This window comes from Sceloporus undulatus, chromosome 5 (genome assembly GCF_019175285.1).
Source record: "Sceloporus undulatus isolate JIND9_A2432 ecotype Alabama chromosome 5, SceUnd_v1.1, whole genome shotgun sequence".
Lineage (NCBI taxonomy): Eukaryota > Metazoa > Chordata > Lepidosauria > Squamata > Phrynosomatidae > Sceloporus > Sceloporus undulatus.
In genome coordinates, this window is record NC_056526.1 from 145,870,308 (window position 1) to 145,891,972 (window position 21,665).

Below are 21,665 nucleotides of genomic sequence, written 5' to 3' on the forward strand. Positions count from 1 at the left end.
TGTATTAGAGATAATTGTGTGTTCAGTGCCTTTCATTATTTGCAAATATATTTTTGCCAGCAAGAAATCCATGGCTCTTTTAGGCACCCTTGTATTTGAAATGAGTAGAACCACTCTTAGGAACAACTCACTGTAAATCTTATCTATTTGTTACAGTAGTATTTATTTGTTATAGTAGTAGTTCAGTACAATTGCCATTGTATTTTGAATAGGGCAAATCTCTATGGTCCTGTATTTTAGAGAGTATTTAGAACTCTACTGAATTCTTTGGAAGGCCCCTGAGGAAGGCCTTTTCTCATTGTGGCCAAAACGCATTGGGCTTTTTAAACACTGAATAAATAGTTGACCATCCTAGAGTACGTGGAGCTTGTTTCTTCACTGTTTTCCACTGGCTAATCACTAACAACACTTTTATGATGATGCAGGCCTTAATTATTTCTATGTCTGGCAAAAAACAACAACAACAACACATGATTCAGAACGTAGGGGCTGAGAGGGAGGCATACAATCCATTAAGAAATTAGATATGTTATGTCTCTAAGGCTGTCCGAACAATTGATCCGTTTCCCAAATGTAGTTAGAAGTATGTCTTGTTTTGCTGTACGTTAAATCAATTAGTCCTCCTTTAGTGGCTTTGGTATATGATCATTGTTTAACATATATTTTTGGGGGGGAGGGTAATAGAAGATTTCCTGTTCTGTCTTCTTTTCCCTTCTGTGCGTAGCTTTTCACTATTATTTTAGTTTGTCATTTAAATATCTACCCAACTTGTTGGTCTCTATCTCAAAATGAGGTGAGCAAAACATAAGGCAGTGCTCTGGTTAAGGTCTAATCACTGCTAATTGGAATGTGACTGGATCTCAGGAATATTATACATCTGTTAATACAAGCTGGAATGGCATCTGCCTTTAAAAAAGCTTCACATAGCATACATGACTCCTGTCCTAACAGATAAGGTAATTAATAGATTTAAAAACTGTAATTGATATTATTTGCTTCCTAGCTTACTTGATTTATATCCCAGTGTTTGGTCGAAGTATTTGAATTCAGTGAAGCTCACAGTCCTTACAAACAGAAATCAAAATGTCATTATTTATAGCAGTTTAATTTTGAGACAAAAAAACATCAGGGGTAGCCGTGCTGACCATATAGCAAATCCAGTAACAACAAAAATCCCCCAAAGAGGGATACCTTTATTGGGACAACCAAAATGCACAATAACATGTTGCAAACTTTCGTAGCTCCACTGGCCTCTTCATCAGGCAAGGTGTTAAAAACCATACAGGAAAAAAATGAAGATGTTAGTCATATGCCTGCATTTGGCTGTCTTTGTTATCAGTTCAGATGGTACGAAGGGGTATTTCTTGCAGGCTGAAATCTCCTTCTTTACCGCCAACAAAGATTTAAAAAACCCTTTTTTCCCCAGTATTTTGGATTGCATTGGCATGTTTTCCCTCAACATCACCTAAAGTTTCCCTGATGCAAGAGCATGAAGGCTTCTTGAGAAATTCAGTGTCCTCCACCTACAAAGGGGGCCTGTGGCCTCACAAAGGATGGAGATGTGAAGTCGAAGGCTTTCATGACCGGCATCCATAGTTTTTTGTGGATTTGCTGAGTCCTTATTTTGCTATTACACAGGACGGGTAGCCAAATTTTGTTCACTTTAAGGGTTTCTTCTTTCTGGTTGAAATTATCCAGATGTTTGTGGATTTCAGTGGCTTTCCTGTGCATTCTGACATGGTAGTGGTTGGCATGGTCCAGAATTTCAGTGTTTTCAAAGAGTATTTTATGCCCAGGATGGTTTGTAACATGTTCTGCTACTGCTGATTTTTCTGGCTGGCCCAGTCTGCAGTGTCTCTCGTGTTCCTTGATTCTTGTTTGCACACTGCATTTGGTGGTCCCTATGTAGACTTGTCTGAACCTGCATGGTATGCGGTACATGGGTTACAGTACAACTAACACAAAATAGCTAAAACAGACATAGTGTAGAGGTTTTTTTTTTTTAAAAAAAATCCCAAACATTATTCTAAGCTGTTATTATGAAATTAACTGCATGGTATGGAGATGAATGTGGGGCCATTCAGGCTGTGTAGCTTGCAATACTCATGGACAGTGTCAATATCACCAAGCAGTTTGGAGATTTATAGTTTGTGGGAAGCAGGAAAAGTAGCTCCCAGATACAGTACTCATGTTAAAGAATCTGTTTTCTGGACCATAACCATTGCTCTGTTTGCTGCTCTGGGAAAAGAACAGTGCATTATCATGTTCTTTCCATTTACTGTAGTAGGTGAATACTTGGAGCAGGTCCTTTTGTGGCACCATCATTGTGAAAGGTCCTCCAATGGGAAACCTACCTGGCCCGATCTTTCAGTTTATTCTGCTGCCTGTCAGGTTAAAACATGGCTGTTAAGGGAAGAATGTTGGAAGCAACTGATGAGGCTTTGTGTTTCCTTTTGCTTTTGGTACATACGATAGATGTGAATTCTGTTGCTTTATATTGTTTTGATTTATTAATATTGGTTTGTGTTGCTGCTTTAGTTTATTTTTAATTAATGTTTAATTATGTCATTACTTCCATTTTATCTGTTAAGCTTGTAGGTAATACTGAAACAAATGCATTTTGTTAAGAGGAGATCTATCCGCACAAAGAAAGCTAGCACAATTTATTATCTGAAGGTTTTGAATAAATCACTGAGATCCCTTTCTGGGCTTTCCTTGCTTATTCCTGAAAAACATATCATTAACATGGTTAGCTTCTGCTTGTATTTCTCAGTTTAAACTTGAGCTCTTTTAGCAGTATCTAACCATATAATTGCATCTCTCTTACTGCTGCATCTATTTCTGCAATAAGTAAGATATATTGCATTACTGTAGGTCAAAGGACTGCTTTCCCCCCTATGAATGCCATTTCTCCTGTGTGGGCCAGTGAGCAGCTCTTGGCACTCAGTTTTCATAAACACATTTATGGCTGATGCATCACAATTGGGAATTTCCTAGCTTTGGCACCCGTATGAGAATAATGCCACTTCAAAGCCAATTAAGCAGAACAGTAGTTATCCCTTTCAAAATATGATAGTAAAAAAAGAACAAACATTTCATATAAGAGAATAAGAGGAGTATTTTAGAAGGGATAGTTTTTGCTTCTTCTTCATCTTCTTCTTTTTTTACTCTCCTAAATGGTAGACAATTAGTTAACTGTTTGCAAGGCCTTATAGCAATTGTCAGGAAAATGTGGGTCAGCCTAGTAGAATGTATTAGCCCAATACACTGTCTCCATTTTATTACGAAGCTGCTGTGGAAGCAGTGATATACAGCACTGTCATTACAGATCTATTGTTACATGGGTTCCACAGTCTTCTGTGCACTGCCATTAATTTATAGCAGTAAACAATATGTAGCTTTCTGACTGCAGCAAAGCAGAATCTTTTAATGAGGTGGATGTTATTACCACAATAAATCAGAGCATTTGTGTAATGTATAATTCAATGTGTGTATTCCCTCTGTAACTTCTTTGAGTAAGCTGATAGTGTATCATTGTCAGAGCACAGTCTCATAGTTCTTTATTTCTAAGCCCCCCATCCCCCAGTTTGGTGACTTAAAAAAAAAAAGCCTGCATGGAAATAAAAATGCTGTGGCTTGATAGTTGTCCTATTGCTAGGTTTCAGAAACCAAGTGTAACAAAATAGAAGGGGTAAAAATCAATACTGTGCATTCTGTCTGTATGGATCTCCACATGATTCCTTTTATTTCTTTTTTCAAAAGAGAATTAAATCAATCCTAATTGGTTTTAGCTTTATATTCAGTGAATGTAATTCTATAACTATTGATCTGTGCTGGTCCTACTCAGAAAATAATAAAAACAAGAGCAGTTAAAAGCATGTCTTTGAAAAGCTTCAGTGCCATACAGATACTGCACTGCTACTGAAGTGTAACTTATTTACAAATGGCCTTATGTCTCTTTTAAAAGTAAGGCCAGACATGGTTGAATGTCACCAAACATAAAAACAGATGGAGGTTTTTTTTTTGTTTGTTTTGTTTTTTGACAAACACAGTATTAACATCAGGATGAATCCAATCCTTTATTAATATGTTAGCTGCCTCAGGGGGAAAAAAGCAACCTTTTTGTAGCATCTGCTTTTAAGAAACGGTTTTATTATTCATATTAGAAGATTTCCAGGGTTTTTTTGCTACATAGTCCATAGGAATATACATAAGAGGAAAAATGTCTACAACAGGAAGCAAAAGGAAAAACCATTCTATTGCTAAGTAACAAAATAAATTCTATTTAATTTTAAACATTTGTAGTTGCCTTACATGTGTAGTTCATTGTTGCACAAGTTACAAAGGGGAACTGGATTTCTTTAAATGCTTCTGTTATTTTTCAAAGTCAGTGCTACTCCTCTTTGGTGAGACAATTTATCAAGGAAAAATGTGCCAAATTTTGCATAACTATTGGACGTATTGGATGGTTCTAGTCTGTATAGTGATGGCAACTACTGACAGAAAGATAATCAAAAACTTCTGTTTTATTCCTAATAGTTTTTTTAATGTTAGAGTGGCTTATTTTAAAATACATTTGAAATTTATTGCATCTTTTTCTTTGTATTTGAGAAGGACTTGGAACATGCCACTTAATGTTAGCAAATATGTACAGTAGTTAGATCGCTTTTGGGGTATGCTTTTAAATATACAATCATAGTGCTGGAGTCATAGGGGTGAAACAAACGGCTGATAAAGAGTGGCCTCTGGCTGTGATCAAACAGGATTTCAGCAACTGCACGGCCTGCTCCCACAGAGGCCCGCCACTACAGGTCCCAGGGTGTGCTGGCCAAGAGTCATTTTTAATTTACTCCTTTTTAATCCAGTCCTTTGGACCAGAGTGTGGCCTCAGCACAGCTTCCTGCTGCTTTGGGGACATGCATCATGTAAACGCTATGCCCCCAAAGTAGCCAAAGGCACTTTATTTAGCCTGTGGTCTGTGAACCCCAAGGGCCATCCTGTCAAATCCCTTGCCATGCAGGAATACACAGTCAAAGTACTCCCAGCAGATGGCCATCCAGTCTCTGTTTAAAAACCTCCAAAGAAGGAGCATCCACCATTCTCTAAGGCGCGTTACAGATGCGCTGAAGCAGCGTGCTAGGGTTGCCTTGGTATGTATTAGGGTTGAGAAGGGGCTTCCCTTCCGGACGCCCCTAACCCTAATACGGACCGAGTCCGTACAAAATGGCGGCGCACATTCCACATGGGGGGCACCATCTTGACGTAGCGGACGCATTGCGTCCGCACGTCACACAATGCAAATGATGCCGTGAGTGCGCCATTGGCGCCTCACGGTGTCATAGCCACGACACAAAGAGAAGCGCCATTTTGGGGCTTCTTATTTGCAGCGCGGAAGAGCCATGTGGTTTGGACGCTGGGGCTCCTTCATGCTGCAAATGGCGGTGGCAGCAGACCGCCCATTCTGGATGGTCTGTAACACGCCTAAGACAGCATGTTCTACTGTCAGGAAGTTCTCCCTAATGGTTAGGTGGAATCTCTTTTCCTGTAGCGTTACACTGTTCAGTTCCCATGCATATAAATATCTCCATGCCATTCAATTAAACATTGTAATAGAGCCTAAATCATCTTGAATTCCTCTGGCTTGTTTTGCCAATGACTGGGTTCAATACCCACTATTTGACAACATGTGGGGAAAATTGCAGGGCCATCGACCTTGACCTTAAAATTAGAGGTGTATTATAATATAGTTCTCAGCTTATCCAAAAAGGTTAACCCTACCATATTCACTTATGGGTATGGTTACCAATTTTAATTTTAGGAAAGGTCAAGGGTATTTATATCTAGTCCATTTTTGACCAAGAGCAGTTATTCACTCTCTTTGTGGCTGCACCTATGTGGTTTAAATATTTACTTGTGTATTTAAGTGACATTATGCTCTTGTTAGAGGAAGCAGTTAACTCTGTTAGCATTTATGTGTAAGATGTGCCTAATGACTCTGAAATGTTTACTTAGGCAAAATATGTGGTAGAGAATGACTTCAAAACTTAAACTTTATTTAAATGTCCATTAGTAACTTAGAGGATGAAATGTTACAAATATTGCCAACATTATGTATTAAGTGTGTTCTTTTTCTTTTCCCTAGCCTATTGGTGCCCTTAATCCTAAAAGAGGTGCATTCTTTGCAGAACGCTATGAAACATGGGAAGATGAACAGGTTCCAAAGTTCCATTATGGGACACATTATTCAACAGCAAGTTTTACACTCACTTGGTTGTTAAGAATTGTAAGTAAAATCGTTTAAAGTGTTTTTCTTTCATATTACTGTACAGATCAACAAATGGTTCAAGTACAGAACTAAAGTCAATTGCCATTAACCTACTGAGATTTTGAGAGTTTAGTGAAATCAATAGCTTGCTTTCGATGGTCAAAAATAAAATTGTTTTTTCTTTGTGGTCTCTGTGACTCACACAAATGGGTTATCTGCACATATGGAAACTTCTAGAGCTGTTACACAAGCTTTTTTTTAATCACATTCCTTCCTCCAGTTCTCCGCAGTTCCTTTTCATCCAGTGTGCCAGCAGCACTGAAGGGATGTTTCTACGGGGCTATATAGTAGGCCCTTGGTGTCCACTGGGGTTTGGTTCCAGGACTCCCCTCCCTGTGGATACCAAAATCTGTGGATACTCAAGTCCCATAAAATACAATGGCACATTAAGATGACGTCCCTTTAAGATTTGCTTTTTGTTAATGATGACAAAAGATATCAATTTATAGACAATTATTCATTTATGGATATATTACACATGTAAACTGTACTTTTGTTTTTAAATAAAAAAATAGCATTCCTATTCACCTTAACATGTGTGTGTGTGTGTGTGTGTGTGTGTGTGTCTGTGTGTGTGTGTATATATATATATATTCAGACTGGCTCCTCTGTATCACTTGCTACAAAGCAATCACTTTTTGAATCTGATGTGGATCAGAGACTCCAAGGAAAAGTCAGTGCATTTGGCCTTAGTTTTGGCAGTTGATACCGTACATTCACCTAAGAGGCCTGCCTAGCCTCTTGAGCTTCTAGTCACTTGGGCTACTCCCTTCATCTAGGGACCTCACCCCATTAGAAAGGGGAAATGGAAGAGGCAGAAGAAGAAGGCCAAACACTCAGCTGTCTCTGCCCAATTCAAATATTCTGGTTGCAGAACTAGTCACCACTTAAGCCACCTCACCTCGTCCAGCTATGGGAACTCAGCATCATTCTTCGACCAAATCCTTAGATTATTCAGGTTCAAATGGCCTCTGCTTCCAAAGAGGAGATTGTAGATTTTCCCTCCACATGTTCACGACCTCTGGTGACAGCTCCACAGTCTGCTCCTGCAACCTCTTTGCTATGAGTTGTTGATGTGCATTTCCCTCCTCTGACTTTGGTGCAGGTCTGTAATGAATTACTTTCAATGGTGCAGTATCCAGAAATTCTCTGGTTTGTACCATCATCTCCTTGTCACTGTGTTTCTCACCACTGCCATTCCTCCACCTCTTATTCTAGTGTGATCTCACTGTTTTCATCCTTTCAAGGCAGATCTCTTCCCAGGTGTTGGGTGAGACATGAATCTGATGACCATTGCTCTCATCAACATGGCTTCAAGGATCGTCAGTACTATGTTCTATGTTCAGCCTCATAAGAAGCATGTCATCAGCAGACATTCTAAGTCTGCTCTACAGCATTCACTGTACTGTCATTTTCCTTCTCAGAAGACTTATTATGATGTTGAAAGTGGCTATCACTTGGTGCACGATCCTCATTTTCACCATTATTATGAGGTTACTTATTGTGACCATTTTTTTTTGTACCTGACTTTCACCTAAAACTTTTTATGTGGCATCATCACTTGTGACCTTGCCTTCACGTCCAGTCATCCCTCTTCCCCCTAATTGGCTTGCAGATGTCATTAATCCACAGTCTCCTTAACATGTGTAGTCTGTTCCAACATGATTAACTGACAACACTACTAGCCTTCTTGCCTCTTGCTTGGACTACATCACCCTGAGTTCCTCCTTGGGCTCACCCTCAGAATCAAGATGTGGTTTTGCCTATCAGCATCATTTGTCTTCCTCAGACAACTCTGATTTGGACTCTTCTTTTCTATCTTGTGGCCATCCTCTAGAATGATCCCTTCTGAGAACATTGAGAGAATGTGACTTGTCCTTTCCAAAGGATAGGGTCCACTTCTTTGCAGAACAGGTACTTAAGACGGCCCAAGCTCTGAATCTACGGGTTAAGCAACAAGAGATGGAACCACTCAACCTTGTTTATAGCAAGATTCAAGGAAGAGTCCCTACCCCTTCTTCCATCCAACTCTTCCCTTCCTTGCTGATGATCTCATGTCATTCTTAGACAACTCCTTCCACAATCCCATCAACATTGAGGAAGGTGGACTCTCTGTACTGAGTGATGACATCTGATTCTGATTGCCTTTTGCAACACCCAAAGCCAAATTTGATTGTAATTGAGACTCAGAAGACACATTCAATGCCCTCAGATAAAGAGAGTAGAAAACATGATACATTGACAAAGAAGTTCTACTCATCTTCTGTACTAGGCCCACCTATTGTATGGGAGTATACCAGCATCTGTAGGAGAGAGTGCGGGCTAAGTTGCTGGTGAGGACAAGCACTTTGCTAGTAGTCATCACCTTGACAGGAGAGCTGGGGAGCTTTGTGCTCTTCAAGTTGACTTACCCTTCTTACTTCTTCACTAGAACAAAGTTGTCCTCAGGTCTGACATTACTTTTTAGTGAAGGTTCTTTTTTTCTTTCTTCTTAACTGAAATATTATTCTGCCTGAATTAATGCAAAATCCAATGAATGATTTGAAGAAGGCTCTTCAATCTTTCAATGTTACGCTTTAACATACTATGTCGATAAGACTTTGGGTTCCCATAGGGGCCAGTTACTTTTCATCTGTTATTCTTTGAAACTAGGACTGCCTGTTTTGGCACAACATCTTTCAAAATGAATAGTGTCTTTGATTTACTTAGCTCACCTCCTTGACTAGTCTTCCTTTTGTGTGAGTCATAAAGACAAAGAAGAAGATGGGTTGCACACCCGTAGCTGTAATTCTTTAAGTGGTCACCTGCGAACTCACACAGATTGTGTGTCCTGCTTCTCCAATGTCTCCACACATTGTGTCCTGCTTCTCTTGTGGCCCTTGGGTGCTACTGTTGTGCCATCCATGGAACTGAAGGGATTTGGTGTGAAGGGTGCTATACAGTGTCAAGAGGGTGGGTAAGGTGGAGTTACCATCAAAAAGCTTATATAACAGCTCCACAAGGTTCTAAGTGATGCACTTCACAGGTGAAAATAGCCCATCTGTGCGAGTTCATGGATGACCACTTGAAAAACTACAGTTACAGATATGCAACCTGGCTTTTAAATTCTAAACATATTTTTATTATATAAGTTAGATATGAAAGCTGTCCCTGAGAATATATTTTTCAAATAAGCCTCTTGAAAATTTGAATATGTTTTTTCAAGCTCCCCTCGCCCCTTCTCCTGTTTGGAAATATGTTTTTATGGCTTCTTTAAAAAAGAAATGGAATATGGTCATATTAGAAGTATTTAATGTGTAGCACTGCAAAGTAAAATAAGGCATTATGATACTGTATAAAAACAGAATGATCATGACCTCCCTTTCCTAATAATGTTGTGGTATAATTACATATATTGTTGCAATAGAGGAGATATAATATATTTATAAAACACACAATGTTTCTGTAAAATACACTGGAATGATGATTTATTTGATGGAAACTAATTTCTTTGGGAAAGCATTAGCAGCACATCATTAATTAAACCTTGTTAGGATGGTACAAGCAGACATAAATCCTTGAGGTAATTTATGGTACTTAGCTAATTTCAAGTAATTATCCACTAATATGTGCTTAAGTGTCCTTTGACTGGAAGGAGGAGGGTTTTCATTTGTTCCAACATTTTTCTTTTCTTAATTGTGAACTGTATAAGGTATGTTCACCTCTTGCACATACTCACCTATCCCTTTCATGCTATATTTCTAGGGACGTTTTAACTGAATAATGCATAATATCCAAAGCACTTCATCATTAGTTACATACACTCATCCCACCTTTTTAAATGACAAATTGTTTCAAAAGCTGGCAGAGGATCTAAAGACAGTTTATATAAAGACTTGGTAGGAAAGTGTCTGAGGTTCAAAGAGAATAAATTGTTACGTGGCCAGCTAAAAGTGGAAATGAAATGGTATTTTAGATCCTGGCCTACACACTGTCACACTTATGTACAACTTTAAATTGTTGCATTTAAATGTGTGCTAATCATTATGTAGCATTGCAGCCATAGCTGATAAGCTAATGAAAGAAGAATACATTGCGTTTATCCCATCATTTCAGTACTTCTCCCAGCAGCTTTATATTGTAATATTCTCCCCATTTTACAGATTCTTCTCGAGTGGGGAGAACTGATTTGAAAGACATAATTTTTTTCCCTAAAGCCTCTAGTGAATTTAGTTATGATAGTAATCTAGAACTCTTTCTACTTTGTACTGTATACTCCTCTTAACTATTATACTACATCTGCTTCTAGTTATAGTAGCATTTATTTAAAGTGCATTGAAATACAATGATTTAAAATATAATATGTCAAAATATAAGGCATCATGATTTTACCTATCTAAACTTTATTCTTTTAAATTGTGGTATTCTATCACAATAGATTGATCATCCATATTATCTCTTTTGTTTTTCTTTACTCTCCACAGATATAACATTTGCAAATTAAGTTCTAGTTCAATTTGGAAATGGTCAAAAATATTAAATATTGAAAAGTGAAACTGTCTCCCAGATATTTCACCTTCTTCTTTTTCTTTAAATATTCTTAGGAACCTTTCACAACATTCTTCCTAAACTTGCAAGGAGGAAAGTTTGACCATGCAGACAGAACATTTTCTTCAATTTCACGGGCATGGCGCAATTGTCAGCGTGACACCTCTGATATCAAGGTAAAGCTCTGTAAATGTAATTAATAGTGAAAGCTTGATACAATGATGGTTATTTGTTTACCAAGAGACATTAAAATGGCATTGTGTTTTGCTGTGTATAAAAGGACAGGTTTGTGCCTTGAAGAATTGCACTTATATTCAACAGTGGAGAAACAATTGAAGGAGCAGCAGCAGAGTAAAAAAATCACTTCAGTTTGTACACTGTGTGGTGAAACAGATGGACAAAATAAAGTAATTTTCAGCCACTTTGAAGGTGGGGCGTTTAGACAGTGCACATCTTAAAAGCAGCTGGAAATCAGACCGAAGCCACGCTCCAGGGCTAAAAACCAAAGCAAAAATAAGTTGGGATAGTATGACTCAAGGTAGAAAATGTGCATCTTCACACCTGCATATAAAAGCCCTAATGCGAGTGTAGGGCTCTGGCAAAGCAAGGAAATGAAAGTGTGACAACTCTAGGATGTTATTACAACATACAGAAACTAGACAGTCCAACAGGGGGCCTTGGAGTGAAGGGGGTTTAAGGGTGCATGTATGGGGGACATCCATGATTCTGCTTTGCAAATATATCACTCACTTCGATGTCATGATCCCCTGTACTGGTAGAGCATCGCACATGCAACTGTGTAGCTGATCAAAAGGGCAGCCATGCAATGAGGTGGCATCTAGGCGGACATGGAAGGTACTTGGAGGTTGCAGTCGGTGTATTTGTGCATTAGTGCACATGTATGTTGGGGAGGCAACAACAAAAAAAATCTAATGGTGCGCCTTGATGCTGTGCTGTGCTGTGCAGTCAGGCCATGCGTAGTCAGACTGCCTTAGGAGTGGGCCATGTGTGCAGCAGGATTTCAACTGCTTTTGAATAAAGCAGGATCAAGCTGCTTTTTCCTGCCCATAGTTACATTCAATAGGGCATTTGAAACAGGTGGTGATCTGTTCCTTTTGTGTTAAATGTTATGAGACTCATGCTTTTTTTTTAACAGTGTCTATATCTTTTCCTTTTTAAGTAGATTTCAGGAAAATGTTAAAATTGATTATATACAAAATGTTGATCATTATTTAATAAAAACGAGTGAAACCAATTGAAAGCATATTAAACAATTTAACAAGCTTAAACCGGCTAGATAGTTCAAACAGTTTTGTTTGTGTATGTTTTGGAAAAATCAGTTAGACTCCAAAGGCTTTAATAAAAAGCCATGTTTTAGCTTGGCTAAAGTTGCTACCAACAGAGCCTCCAAGGGAAGAGAACTCCACAGATGGGTGCCAAGGCAAAGAGGACTCTACCTAATGATTTGAAATCTATCATAATTGCTGTATCTGTAATATGCTTCTAAACATATGATGCAAATTCCTTAATATAATGGGCTGATGGTAACTTTTTCAAACTACAACTCAGAAGTCTGTTGAAACCTGTGCACTTTTCCCACCTTTGATGCAACCAGATTAATAACTATGTACTCCACATGCTGAATATATTTATGTTGTTCCATTAACATAACAAATACTGATGTCAAGGAGGAACAGCCACTGATATGTAATCTAGGTAATTACAAACAGCAAAAACAGACTTTTGCCAAAACTCCTAGCAAATCTGATTCATGTGTCTCTGAACTCTAATAGTATTTGCCAGAAGGGTAAAGTACCCACAGACTAACATGGTTTTCTTATTTTACTGCATGAGAATTAAATTTTCTTTCTGTGAACGAATGAGATGGTCTTCACATTTAATAGATAGGAGATCTATCTAGCTATATAGTCATGGTCTGGAAGCTAATATATATGGTATAAGGTCCAGCATAATCCAGGTTGTATAGCAGTGAAACCGAAGGCCCTTAGTTAAGCTTCAATATGTAACTGCAATCCTGGGAGGAGGGGAATGAAAATATAATGAAAAGATAAACACTGGCTTGTGTTAGACTTGTGTTTTCATAAACTTCAGCCCTGTGTACCACATAGCAAATATGAGAAATTTCAGAGATGGCCTACAGGATACCTTGAAAGTGATATATGTTTGTTTGTTTTTTTGTCATGGGGAAGGGATTAAAAGCACAGAATTTTAACCTAAGCAGTCTTTTCTATCTTAACTGTTGTTAGTAAAAGCCACTCCCCTGTGTCTTAGTGGCTACCATCTGTGTGGAGTTTGCTATGGGCTGAAGAAAGGAAAGAGCCGGAAGGGGTGGCCTTGTAGTTTTACAAGGCTTCCAGTGTATTGGGTCTAAACCTCACAAGATGGAAAGGCTTGACTTGGATGACTACAGGACGGCAAACTGTACAACCATTTTACCTATCTTTCAATAGTGTTAATCAGGCCTAGACAGCAAGGGAAGTAAACCACCCACACTTAAGTGTATTGGGTTGTTGCTTTTCACTCTTTTTGGAAGCCTAGATGACAGCTTTTTAAAAAGACAAACTTAAAAGTATTCACATAGATTTGTTTCTGGTTCAGTAAATTAGTGAGATGCAGACATGGATGAAAGACCAACAGTGCTTCCACACTGCAGAAATAAAGCAGTTTGATGCCACCTTAAGTGTCATGGCTCTATCCTGTGGAATCTTGGGATTCGTAGTTTGGTGAGATATTCCACCTGTAAGAGTGGCCTGGTGTCCCACCAAACTTCAAATCCCAAGATTCTGTAGGATAGATTCATAGCAGTTTCCATCACTATGTTATGACAGGACAACAGCATATGCAGCTCCTGACAGTGTGGGGACCTTATGGGCTTCAGTGGCTGGAAAGTAAGACCCCCACAAGTTGCATGCAGTCTGTGGAGCACACTTTCTCCATCCCAGTTTCTAACATTTTCATCATTTACAACTATACATTAATGTTTGTAGCATTTATAACTGTAGACTGGCCTTCCCTTAAATAGACACTTACCATGCAGGTCCTAGTAACACCTCCCATTAGAAATAAACCTATTCATTTGGGTTTTCATAGGCACAGAGGTACACTATCTGTTTTTAAAAGTTTTTATTACATTGGTTTTATCTTGTAAATAGTCCTCTCTGTTATGATGAGGGGCTGTATGTTAATAAATTATAGTCTTCACTTTTGTTACGAATGCTAATTGTTTCTCTGTTTTAAACTCTTAAAAACCATTCAGGGAGAGAGGACATCATAAATTAAACTGTCTGCTCTAGCATAGAACTTTCCATTATTGTACTGTATGATCTTTAATCAAGTCTTTGATTATATAGTGGAAACAACAACTGAATAGTTAAGTCAAAGCAGAGGATTGAGCTATTTTTTTTTTAAAAAAAACTCTTTTAGCTATTTCCACAGTGCTTTTTAGTCTAACTGAAGTCTAAATTAATGCATTATGTTAGATATACATTACTGACCACATATGTATGTAGTCACAAACATTGTGGGAGATATAACTCCTTGACATTATGTTTGACACTTGATATGTCCATGGGGTTCCAGACTAAATTATTTGTTTTTATTGTCTGTGTATTCTGAAATTACTATATAAACTTACTGTATAAATTTAAGCCTACGTCTGCACCAGATTATGAAGAGGTATATAGCTACTTCCTTACACAACAAGAAAGAAATCACTTCCTCAGCCTTATCACATCAATATAATGCATTTTAAAAATAATCCATAGCTATATAAGCATCCATAAAGAGAATATTATTATTAAACATTATTCCTGAGTGCTGTAATGAAGGCTGCAGATCATTTCTTTCACCTCAGCAAGCAGACACAATGAAATACCATGTCCTCTTAGGAACTATTTGCATTATTATACCGCACTGTGCTTTTGCAAAATTAAAATAATGAATAATTAAAAGAATACCAGGAATCAAATAAACAGTTGTGATAATGACCTGGATAATTTTATTTATTTATTTTAACTTTGGTGCCAAATTTTTTTTTAATAATTTAACATTAATTCTTAATGCTTTGAAAACATTTAGTTTAGCCAAGTAATGTGTAACTACCACAAATAATACAAAATACCATGGCTGATAGAATGTCCTGAGCTTACAAACGGTACCTTTTTGTACCTTTCAGCAGTGATATTGAATGGGCTAATAGCCATTTAACAGAAACAAATAATAGTTTTAAAATACATTATATATATAAATTTGTGACCTCCATTTTGGAATAAGATTATTTTCTCTCATCATTAAGATTTTAGCCAGAATTCTGTTGGTGTAACCCACATACATAATACTCTATTATCTCTGCAATTGCATTTTCCATCCACAAAGGTCTGGTAGGGAATATAAGCATGGAAATGTTGTTGAAAATGGTGATGTAGAAATCCTATGGGTCTTCAGGTTTTACAAGCTCACAAACAACTAGAACATAAAAGGCCAAATACTGTATAACTGATTGAGGAAAAGATAGCTTGGAATATAGATATAGTGGTCCTAGGGACAGGGACAGCAGTGGAGCTGGTCTTGGAGATGTCACATACATTGGGTCTCCATGAGTTGAGGACAACCTGAGGGAAGTTAACAAACAAACAAACAAAAAGAGAGAGAGAAAGATCCAGCATCTGTGGGAAAGGCAAACAATTGTGGTTGTAGCAGTGATAGGTGCTCTGGGAGCTATTCTAAATAGACTGACAAAACATCTGAATGAAATTGCCATAGATAGGATCACAACAGAAAAATTACAAAAAGAACCCACACCGTTTGGAGCGTGCTGTATTATCTGAATCACTGATGATAGCACCTGGTACACTGTGAAATGGATGATAATATTTATTTATATCATGTCTTTTTCTCAACCTGGGACTCATGGCAGCTTGCAGACTTTGAAACAGATACAGCTAAAAATTCAGATTGCATAAAAGTTAAAAATATAATTAAACTGTCAATAGAGCTAGAAGCAGGTAAAACATGGTCATTAAATCAAACTCCCAAATATAGACAATAACAGCAATTATGAAAGTCTCTTTCCCTCTGAAGGCCTTAAAGGCCTGCTGAACCAAAAATGTTTCAATCTGCTTTATGGAATGGTTGCAAGGGGAATTCTAGTTTACCTTCTCTAGAAAGGACGTTCCAGAGAAGGTTCTCATCCATGTTAGGTTAAGATGGTGGGTCTTCTCCTTTATATATGTTAAAAATTACTCCCAAACTTGAGACCCAACTTGAGACTTGACTTGAAAGTATCTTGCAAGGACTTGAGACTGACCTTGAGACTTGGACTAAAAGACTTGAATACAGGGTGTGCTTTACGTAATTTTCAGCATATGCTGAAAGACGCACTGGGAGAAGGGGAGGCACGTCCCATAGGGAATAATGGGGCGCACACCCGTGCCGTATGTGTGCCACCACGCTGCCGCATGCACAAGCCCGATTCATTTAAATGGGACTCGAGCATACAGGGAATTCACTTTACGCAGGGGAGTCCGGAATGGATCCCCCATGTAAAGAAAGGGCAGACTGTATATCACTGACTGCTACAGAACATATCTACTGTCATCCTTCCAACAAAGATACATTTAAAGAAGGGAAGGGCAGAGAAGTCTTGCAGGAGTGAGTGGTGGCTAAAAGACTTATTGGCATTGAACAGGATCTAAGTCTACTTCTCAGTTTTGGGAAGCTGACTTGCTTAAATTTCTTCACAGGCTTTTGTGATCTGGTGGCATCTGATGTTAATTTAGTACAATAAGAACATAATTCTATGAATACAATAATTGTTTGTATGCAACAATTTAAAAGCTGTTTGATGTCTCATTCATGTACCTAAATTCAGCCAGTCCCCATGCTTTACTTTGTTGAAAAGAGAGCATGACTGTCTTTATTTGCTATATGATCCATCAGATGAAAATTATCTGCAGTAAAAGTCAAATTGTAGTTAACTGTGTCAAAGTTCACATCTGTCTAATATTTTAAAGGTATTTTGGGAAGGTAAAATACGCCTTACATTCTACATAACTATGGAGTAAAAACATATGTTTGACTTAGCAAGGGGGGTGGGTAGGAGTAGTATTAGCACTTACCTGACAAGAAAGTAACAACAAGAAAGGCATTGGTAATTTGCACATTTTTCCACCCTGCCATATAACTATTAATTTCCAACATTTAGGCCAGATAGGCAGGAAGGAGGTAATACACAGTATCATCACTTCAAAATAAAACTTCCAAGGATCAAACAAAGGTTAGATTGTCATTCAAGATTAGGCTGATGCTTTGATCACAAGTCCTAGCTTTCATAGAATGATGACAAGAATTGGTTGTGACTACATATATGCTCTAACTTTTATTTCCTGGGGTGTGATGCCAACTGACACAAATTGCTTCCAAAGCTGGCCCATGAGATTCTTCTTACAGCATGCAGCGCTTTCAACAATTTTTTACAGGGTTGTGGACTCTCAGTGTCCAGTTTCTTTCTTGCTTTCTTTTCAGATTTTGCAAATGTATTGTTTAATGTCACCCAAGTATAGTTGCCTAATCTTGGATTGATGTCCTATTTTATGCAATGAAATGAAATGAAATACACGTATCAGCGTAACAAACTAGTGAACAGTTGCCTCATAGAAAAAATATATAAATGATAGATGATGTGAGAATGATTGAGCCAAGCCTGAGCAGAGTCTTACTGCTCTGATTTTAATAGAATAATAAAGTAAATTACTAAAAGAAGTGGGGATTATGTATTTTGGGGAAAAATGGGGATTATGGTCTGGGACCTTGATACTTAAGGAATGCCTCTCCTTATGTATACCTGCCTGGGCACTGAGATATGCTGAAGACACTCTTCTATGAGTTCCACTTGTAGGAGCAGTACCATAGATGTATTTTTAAAAATTGCTTTATGTGTTCTGCACAGCTTTAAATTGCTCTTACTATATTAAACTATTATTGTTTGGGGTGTTTTTTTTGTATGTATGATCTTATAATATAGGGCATGATACAATTTTTTAAAATAAATAGATATACTTTTCTTTTATTGGATTGTACCTTATATCAATAATGTTCTCATATATTTTATGATGGTTTAAAATGATAGGGTTGAAAAGGGGATTACAGTGTGATAAAGATAAATTGAAAAGCCTGTTTAGAAAACACCTACAGTGAAGAAATCCCTCCCCATCTCACACCTTTTCCTTGAGAGTGAAAATAGAGACTGACTGTATATATTGATGGGATCTTTAGAGACATCTTAAAGGAATGATATGTATGTACCAATAGCTGCATAATGGTCAGGTTGTGTTTGGGCTAAATTAGCAGTGGTTACTTTGCATGGATGTTGCTCTGCAAAATGTGAGATTAAAAATTTAGCTAACTCAGTAAATTAGCACATGATTAACAAAGGGCACTTCCTAATAATTTATTATTAAAGCATTTCAGCCTCACTCATTAGCATAAAAAGATCTCAGAGCAACTTACTATAGGGAATAGTAAGACAGTCCCCAATTCATACTTAGAGTATAACAGACATAACATATAGTGAAAGGGAAGAGAGTGATAAAATAGTAAACTCAGACACTAGTTAGTCTATTAGAATGATTACAGTAGTTGGGATGACACAGGTAGTATAACAGAATGGCTTGGCATTAAAGGGACAGATGAGGAAACATCAGTTATGACTGTTCTCTTGGCTGAGGAAAAGAAATAGCCCTGTTTCTCTTCTGTTTCTTTGGTCTGAAGTTAGATAGATCATTACTTCAGACAACATCAGGGAATCAGGAAGTAAAATAATAAGTGCTTCATTTCAAGAGGTACTTCCTATTGTAATGCAGCAGAAACTGTTCCTACCACACTAATTTTCTGGTTCTTCTGACAGAGAGGATAACAGGAATCCCTTCTTTCATCCTGAGTCAGAAAAACATAGTTTGGAAATTATCAATACTATTTATTACAAATAAAAATCTAAATATTCTAAATTATTTAGAATACGTAGAATAATTTAGAATTAGCATATTCTAATTTAGAATATTATAGCTCTCAACAATTCTAAATATTCTAAATTATTACTGTTCTGTTCACAACTGCACAACTGTTAGAAGAATTAAAATTCTAACTCACTATATCACTGTTAGTAATTAATTCACATGAAGGCAACTTGTCTTTTCTGACACATTTGTGTTTTGTCACTATAAAGAGTGTCCAAGATCCAGAGTTCTTCTTTCATACCAGGAGACAGCCCATAAACTACTCTCAAGGTCACTTGGCTGTGCAAGATAGTCTGCTTGCTGGAACCTTGAGCTAATAATCCTTGTCAACCACTCAAGCCCTGCACGCACATATTCATTGCTAAGTGCTCTCAAGTGCCCCCAGCTCATAGCAACCTTGTGGATGAGACATCTCCAATACTCCCTGTCCTCCACTACTCAGCTTAGTTCCTGCAAATCCATGCCTGCAACTTTTCTGATTGAGTCTACCCATCCAGCATGTGGTCTTCCTCTCTTTCTGTTGCCCTCTACCATTCCTAGCATTATTGTCTTTTCTAATGAGTTATGCCTTCTCAATGATATGGCCAAATTAGAACAGCTTCAGTTTTATCATCTTGACTTCCAGGGAGAATTCAGATTTGATCTGATCAAGAATACATTTGTTTGTCTTTTTGACTGTCCACAGTATCCTCAGCACTCTTCTCCAGCACTACATTTCAAGTGTGTTGATCTTCTTTACTGTCCAACTCTTGCATCCATACATAGTGATGGGCATACAATGGTTTGGATGATTCTGATTTTGGTGTTCAGTTGTATATTTTTGCTCTTTTGGATTCTGTCTAGTTCTTTCATAGCTTCCCTTCCCATCCCCAGACTTCCTCTTATTTCTGATCAATGTTTGATTACTGTTTGATCCTAGGTATGGGAACTATTTCAATTGTTTAGATTGAATTTATTTAGGTCGTCCATCGCCATTATTTTTGTTTTCTTTATGTTCAGCATCAAGCCTGCCTTTGCACCTTCTTCCTTGACTTTCCTTATTAATTGCTTCAAGTCTGTGACGTTTTCTGCTAGTTCACACATACACACACATATATGTTGGTGGTATATTTACTTCTTATGACACTTGTTCCCCTCTCATTCTTTTTGGCACTCTGTGCACACCACAGCCTTTCATATTATCAACAGCTTATGAAAATCTTAGGCATGGAATTTTATCTACATTTTAACTTACATTTGGATGTGAAATTAAGTTCCTAGTTCTTGTTTTATTTCATTTACATCTCCTTGATAATATACTGCTTTGATCATAGTTCCACTGACACAATTAGAAAGGAGCCAGGCAAGGTAGAATAAATGATAGTGCATTAAAAGAAAGTGTTTCAAGTATTTCAGATACATTATCTTGATCATTTGCACAGAAGCCCTAAGGCCACTACGTGGGTGAAGTGAGAGTTGAGTAAGACACTTGACACCTCACATATTTAGTTAATTGATTTGATATTATTTTTAAATATACCCCACTTTTCAGTCCCATAGGGAGTCACCAGGTGACTAACAGGAGCACCATAAAACAAGCAATTAAAAAAAAAAAGAATTAAACAGCATCAAAGCATGAAGGAATAATAAAGCCACATATATAGCATGATAATAAAGCCACAAGGAGCAGAACAGGTTTCCAAGGCAACAGCTAATGATTCAATTTGAAACATGCAAGGTCGAAACCTCTTAAAAGCCTTTACCCAGTTGTAGGCTTTTGGAAGCTGAAGCTAGGGAATAACTTGTTTGTAACATGGAAGTTCTGTGATGTGTTCACTGGAAAATACATAGCCAGGTCCCAGTCTACCAAACATGTTCGTCAGAGTGCAATGCTTTGTATGAAAAAAATATTGATGGTTTGCTGTTGGCAGTAAGCTCTGAACTCTTTGAACCCAGATGCGGCATTTTAGTACCCAAGTGTCATGTTCTGTTGAAGAACTCAAACAGACCCAGACCTACATAGAAAGAATTTTTAAAATGTCATAATCTGAGAAGTCATAAACTCAAGTTTTATCAGTATGCCAAGTCACCCATCGACCTATGGCAACCCCATGAATTTCACAGGGTTTTCTTAAGCAAGGAATGCTCAGAAATAGTTTGCCAGTTCCTTCCTCTGAAATATAGCCTAAAGCACCTGGTATTCCTTGGTGGTCTCCCATCCAGGTACTAACTAAGGCTGACCATACTTATTTTCCAAGATCATACATGATCTGATGTACAGATTTTTTTTTAGTGAACAAAAAACCAACAAATATACACAGAACCCAGCTGGGGAAAATTATCCCAACAACAAATCTATTTCATTTTGACATTTGGTCCCACACAGTGAAATTAATGAGGTCCCATGCTATTTTGTAGGTAAAACAATATAAAGAAGCTAGACCAATAGCTCAGATGATAAACAGCATCTCCACCTGCTCAAAGGTGGAACCACAGCAAGTGCATTTTCACATGATCCTGTTCAGAAGGGACCAAGTAGAGATACTAATGTCGTGAGGTGGGGGAGATGGAAGGACTTGGTATAAATATCCCTAGAAACATCACTGTAGACCAACCAGAGACTTCATTCAGGAACTCCCAGGGCTAAAGTGGGATGTTAATACAGTGAAATGTATTGGAACAAAAAGAAGCAATGCAAACAACTTTTGAACTCCTTGTCACAGAGAACATTCCTTATTATAGGAAGTAAATAGAGAGGTGCAGAAAGTATGGAACAAGAGGAACCCTATCAAAACCATTGC

General features: G+C 37.7%; 1 protein-coding gene across 4 annotated transcripts in view; it reads left to right on the forward strand.

Annotated features, from left to right (window-relative positions):
• The window catches only part of LRBA (LPS responsive beige-like anchor protein), a 432,959-nt gene that overhangs the window by 312,569 nt on the left and 98,725 nt on the right, over nucleotides 1–21,665 (forward strand). For all 4 annotated transcript variants that reach the window (XM_042467312.1, XM_042467313.1, XM_042467314.1 and 1 more), the window contains exons 45-46: nucleotides 6,143–6,283; nucleotides 10,909–11,028. In XM_042467312.1, coding sequence (XP_042323246.1) covers nucleotides 6,143–6,283; nucleotides 10,909–11,028 — 261 coding nt within the window. The remainder of the gene's footprint in view (nucleotides 1–6,142; nucleotides 6,284–10,908; nucleotides 11,029–21,665) is intronic.